Consider the following 6,000-nt stretch of genomic DNA (forward strand, 5'->3'; position numbering starts at 1 on the left):
AGGAAAATAAGGTGTAGAACGCATAAACGCTATGCAGAGATTTAAACCTAAGCTGCTTAACTCCAGAGCTCTTTCAAACTGCTACATTCCACTCTTTCTCCGAATTCATTAAAAATAAATTACATGCAGAGCCCCACAATAGGCACTGAGGTGACTAAAAGTTTAAAAGGCATGGTTTGAACAAGTATTTACTGTCAGCCATGTGTGATTACGAAGGCAGGTAAGACACGGTTTCTGCTCTCAAGGAGGGAGACCAAGACAACCACTTTATAAACCTGGATATTCATTATAAGGGATAAAGACAGAGAAAGGGGGCTTGTTCGTTTACCCTTTTGGTATGATTAACAAGTTTACAGGTAATACCCTGGAATCATGAAAGCAAAGTTCTAGTGCTTTACAGTCATCGGAACAGTTTTGCGAAAAGTAATGGAAAGCAGAAAAGTGGAAACCCGCGACGCCTACCTACACTTTCTAACTTTTCCCTGCTGGGGGTTGTGTCTGACCCGACCGTAAAAGAAAAGCTAGATGTGGATGTGCCATGTAAGTCCCTACAAGAAAAAACCCACTCCCTTCCCATTCACCAACCTGGACCTTAATGCGCTCCCCACTCGTGTTCTGGGCCCCGAGAGCGTCCCGCACGCTCAGTTTGGCTGAAGGTTTGTGCCTGGGGAAAGGGGCGGAGGAACAGAAGCGCACGGACCGAAGCAGACAGCGGACTCCCAGCATCGCGCGGCCGCCCAGGCCCTCCGCGGGAGCAGCCCAGACCCCGCGGTTGGAACCCCGCCTGCAGCGGCCCTCCTTTCTCAGCGGCTCCCGTTCCGCGGCCGCAGCTCTGCTCTAAGGCACTCCAGAGCCCCTCAGACGCGCGCTTACTCCTTCAGAACACCCAGCTCTGTCCCCACAGAACCTCTGCGTTTCCCACTTCCAACCGGGCGGAATGGTCAGGACACTAGGCAAACGCCGGAAACAAACCACGTGCACTTGGCAGCCAGGGCGCCCCGCTGCCCGCGACAATTCTAAACCTATGCGCAGACGCCGAGCCGCAACACGCGCCGCCACTCCGACGACACCACGCCAACGCCGCTTACGTCATCACGCTACGACGAAGAAGGGAGAGCATGCGTACTTGTGACCCAGGCTTAGGGAAGCGTGCGGGAGGGGGCGGGGTCAGGAGCCGAGACGGGGCGGAGCTAATGCCCTAAGGTTGTAGAGGTTATCGCTGAAAGAACCTGGGAGCACATCTGAGGGTCTTCATTTCTAAAGTTTCCAGGTGAGGCTGAGAAGCTGAGAGGCAAAGAGTGACTGATGGCAAGGGAAACCGTCTCCATCAGTCAACAACAGGGATCCAACCAAGAGGAGGCTCTTAGCTGTTAACAGGATTCGCTTGAAGAGATCAGTCGTTCCGTTCCTGAGTTCTCCGCAGAGAAAAATCAGACATAGCCCCTCTGCGCAAGTCACAGTTGTGTGGTATCAGCTAAACAGGCAGTTGCATAAAAGGGTGATCAGTTTGCCTGACAGCGCCTAAGCGTGGGACGCCAGAGGTGGCTTCCTGGAGAAGGTAGTCCTCTAACAGGTAAATAAGAGGAACTGGAGGGACCTTGCATATGGCCGGCAAGACGGTGGGAAGATGTAGCAGAGACTGGAGGAATGTCGAGTGTTACCAGCCAGAATCTTCCAAGTCTCCCTCTTCCCTCTGACCTCCAACACGGCTATCTGTATTTGTTTGACCTGAAAACAATGACCCTTTTATATATTGGGCTACCTTTTGTTTAAAAAAAAAAAAAAAAAATCTGTAACTCAATGACAGTCATGAAAAGGTTTTTAATCTAATTTAAAAAATGAAACGTTTGGCCGAGTGCAGTGGCTCTCGGCCTGTAATCCCAGCTCTTAGGGAGGCAGAAGCAGGAGAATTGCTTCAGCCCAGGAGTTCAAGACCAGCGCTCGCGCTCGCTGTCTCTCTCCCCCATCTCTCACTCTCACTCTCTCACTCTCACTTTTACCTTACTTAAAGTTGCTACTGTTATTATGCCCATTTTACAAATAAGAGAACTTAGGCACAGAAAGGCTAGGTGACCTACTTAAGGATACACATTCCGTAAGTGTGAGATTTAAACCCAGAAGTGCTGGCTCTATGCATTTAAGCAGTGTGCTATATTACATAGTATCCCAAGGTGGAAAATAAGACCATGATCCCTTCCATCAAGGAGTTCATGCTTTAGAGACGGAGACAAGGAAGAAAAGAGACTACTGAAATATAAACCAATAAGTGCACACATAGATGTATGAGTTGTCTGCATTTGTTTGGCCTGAAAACAGTCACCCTTATATATTAGGCTACCTCTTAAATTTATTCAAAAAATTATTTTTGATATTTTATCCAAATATTATATTGGATAAAATATAATAAAATTATATATAATATATACATGTATTACAATATTATATGTTATAATATAAATGTGTTCCCTGGTTCTTTTAATAAATTAAAATTATAAATATAATAAAATTATAAGTATAAAATAGTATAAAATTATAATTAAATTATAATATATTGGATAAAATATATGTTTATAATATAAAAATATGTCGGATAAAATATAATATAGTCCAGAGAAGGAGAAAATTAAGCTGAATTCTTGAAGAGGATCCATATTTTGCCAGGTAGGCATGTAAGAAAATTTCCTGCCAGAAGGTGAACAGGGAAGGTTGCCAGGAGGGCAAATGGCCTGGAAAAATTGTAAAACCATTCTCAAGACAGACTAGAAAATATCTCATCTGAAAATACTCGGTGTTGGAGGTGGAACCTACTGAGAGGTGTTTGGATCATGGGGGCCTCATGAAGGCCTTGGTGCCCTCCTTGCGGGAGTGAATTCCCACTCCATTAGTTTTTGCAAGAGCTGATTGTTGAAAAGAGCCTGGCACCCCCCTCCCTCTCTCTTCTTTCCTCTTTTGCCATGTGATGCTTGCTCCTCTTTGCCTTCCTAAATGGCTGAGTGACAACAAACCTTGACATTATTTACTTTGAGTGGAAGCAGATTCTGGTGCGATGCTTCTTGCACAGCCTGCAGAACTGTGCAGATAAATGAATACACTTCTTATCGATTAAAAAAATATATAGGCCAGGCGCAGTGGCTCATGCCTGTAATTCTAGCACTTTGGGAGGCTGAGGTGGGCGGATTGCCTGAGCTCAGGAGTTTGAGACCAGCCTGACCACAGTGAAACCCCATCTCCACTAAAATACAAAAAAATTAGCTGGATGTGGCGGCATGTGCCTGTAGTCCCAGCTACTCAGGAGCCTGACTCAGGAGAATTGCCTGAACCCGGGTGGCAGAGGTTGCAGTAAGCCGAGATCGCATCACTGCACTCCAGCCTGAGCAACAGAGTGAGACTCTGTCTCAAAAAAATAAATAAATAAAAAGGGCACTTCTTGAACCTTGAGAAAGGAAGAATGGAAACTTGCAGCCAGTGCCATCGGAATTATGCAGCTATGGACTTTTAAGGGAAAATAAGTTTGTTGGTTCAAAATCTGGGGAACAAGACAGTCTGGGGTACATAGCAATGATGTTTATCCCAGTGAAAATCTTTTCTTTGCCTATGCCTACCCTGTCCAAGTGATCAAAAGTAGTAACCAGTTGGCTCATTTCTTACTCATGCCACTTTCTGTCTTGCCTTCTGCTATGACTTGGATATGGTTTGTTTGTCCCCACAAAAACTCATGTTGAAATTTAATCCCTGATGTGGTGGTGTTGGGAGGTGAGGCCTAATGGAAGGGGTCTGGTGTGTGGGAGCAGATCCCTCGTGAGTGGCTTGGTGCTGTTCCCACGGACTGCATGAGTTCTTGCAAGAATGGGCTTGTTCCCACCACAGTGGGTTGTTACAAGGCCAGGATGCCCCTCAGGGGTTCCCCTTTTTGCACATGTCCACTTCCCCTTTGACCTTCTTCACCACGTTGTGATGTAGCACAAAAGCCCTCACCAGAAGCCAGGGCCATGCCCTTAAACTTCTCGTCCTGTAGAACCATGAGCTAAATAAGCCTCTTTTCTTTATACATTGCCCAGTGTCAGGTATTCCTTTACAGCAACATAAAATGAACGAAGGCACCTTCTTTCTCTCCCAACTCCCCCACTCCAGGGGACAATGTGCAGCTTAAGAACTGGAGTCTGAATCCCAGATAGTGAGGATCCTGCCTTCCTTTACCCTCTCACTACTTGTTTAAGCCAAAAGGTTAATTATGTTATTAGCAGGGGACCACTGCCCCAGTATGTTGAAGACAAGGGAAAACTGGTTGAAACTGAAGATTAGTAAATATATATATATATATATATATCTCATTGAAAGTTGACTATACCACTTATGCTTCTGGTGCTCAGTTCAAACCATCCCCTGTATCTTGTGCTGTATCAAATCACATCACCTTCTTGTTTTTGTTTTCAATGTTGGCTTGACACCTTCCCTTTTAGATTCATCACCTTCCAGACAGTAGCACAAATGTTTTTAATATGAGTATATAGTTGACCCTTGAACAACATGGGTTTGAATTGTGCCGGTCCACTTGTATGTGAATTTTTTTCAATAAATATATTGGAAATTTTCTTGGAGATTTGTGACAATTTCAGAAAACTTACTAATGAACAGTGTAGCCTAGAAATATCAAAGCATTTAATAAAAAGGTCATGAATTCACAAGATACATGTAGTTACTAGTCTATTTTATCATTTACTATCACAAAATATACATAAGTCTATGATAAACAGTTAAAATTGACTGGGTGCAGTGGCTCATGCCTGTAATTCCAGCACTTTGGGAGCCAAGGCATGCGGAACACTTGAGATCAGGAGTTCAAGACCAGCCTGGCCAACATGGCGAAACCCCCATCTTTACTAAAAATATAAAAATTAGCCAGGCATCGGCCGGGTGCAGTGGCTCATGCCTGTAATCCCAGCACTTTGGAGGCCGAGGTGGATGGATCACCTGAGGTCAGGAGTTTGAGACCAGCCTGGCCAACATGGTGAAATCCCATCTCTACTAAAAATACAAAAACCAGCTGGGTGTGGTGGCAGGTGCCTGTAACCACAGCTACTGGGGAGGCTGAGGCAGGAGAATCACTTGAACCTGGGAGACAGAGGTTGCAATGAGCCGAGATCAAACCACTGCACTCCAGCCTAGGCAACAGAGGAAGACTTCATCTAAAAAAAAAAAAAAGAAAAGAAAAAAGAAAAAAATTAGCCAGATGTGGTGGCGCATGCCTGTAATCCCAGCTACTCAGGAGGCTGAGGCAGGAGAATCGCTTGAACCTGGGAGGCAGAGGTTACATTACATCACTGCACTCCAGCCTGGGCGACAGAGCGAGACTCCGTCTCAAAAAACAAACAAACAAACAAACAAAAAACACCCACAAACCTTGCATGGTGCTATTCATAGTTGAGAGAAATTGTTATAAGACATGCAACCTTAAGGTTTAACAAATAGGGCCAAATTTTTTCCCAAGTGTCACCAGTGTCACCAGCCATATATGAGAGTTTCAGTTGCTTTACATACTTGTCAACACTTCATCTTTGTTTTTTTAATGTGAAACACTTCATAAATATGTTTGTCATCCTTGAATGGGCCATGCTAATCTCTGTATCCTTTCAATTTTAGTATATATGCTGTTTAAATGAGAATAATACTTGGTCTTAATCAAACTTTCTAAAGTAGCTGTATTGGTGGGGGAGTAGTATCCCCTGCTGTTTTAATTTGCATTCCCCTGATTATTATTTTTGTCTGATGCCTTTTTAGTGTTTATTTTCATTGGACTTCATTCTTGGTAAATTGACTGTTTACATCTTTTGCCCATTTTTCTATTGAAAAATGAGTAGTCTTATTTTTCCTAAAGGCTACTTTTATTGAGTAGTCTTTTTTCTTATTAATCTATATAAGTTCTTATTGCCCATGTTTTAGTTACTAGTTCTTCTCAGTTATATGCATTGCAATATTCAACCACTCTGTGGGTTGTCTTTT

At 43.9% G+C, this 6,000-nt stretch overlaps 1 protein-coding gene and 1 non-coding gene across 4 annotated transcripts in view; both read right to left on the bottom strand.

Annotated features, from left to right (window-relative positions):
- LOC105468816 (asparaginyl-tRNA synthetase 2, mitochondrial) overlaps positions 1–1,101 on the bottom strand; it is a 144,816-nt gene extending 143,715 nt beyond the window's left edge. For all 3 annotated transcript variants that reach the window (XM_011719210.2, XM_011719209.2, XM_011719208.2), the window contains exon 1: positions 586–1,101. In XM_011719210.2, the coding sequence (XP_011717512.1) occupies positions 586–726 (141 nt within the window). In that variant the 5' untranslated portion in view covers positions 727–1,101. The remainder of the gene's footprint in view (positions 1–585) is intronic.
- Positions 1,102–5,562: 4,461 nt separating this feature from the next.
- On the bottom strand, positions 5,563–5,664 carry LOC112424471 (U6 spliceosomal RNA). Its single transcript, XR_003015224.1, has one exon. It is a non-coding gene; the product is annotated as a U6 spliceosomal RNA (small nuclear RNA).
- Positions 5,665–6,000: the final 336 nt, after the last annotated feature.

Source organism: Macaca nemestrina, chromosome 12, assembly GCF_043159975.1.
Source record: "Macaca nemestrina isolate mMacNem1 chromosome 12, mMacNem.hap1, whole genome shotgun sequence".
Taxonomy (NCBI): Eukaryota; Metazoa; Chordata; class Mammalia; order Primates; family Cercopithecidae; genus Macaca; species Macaca nemestrina.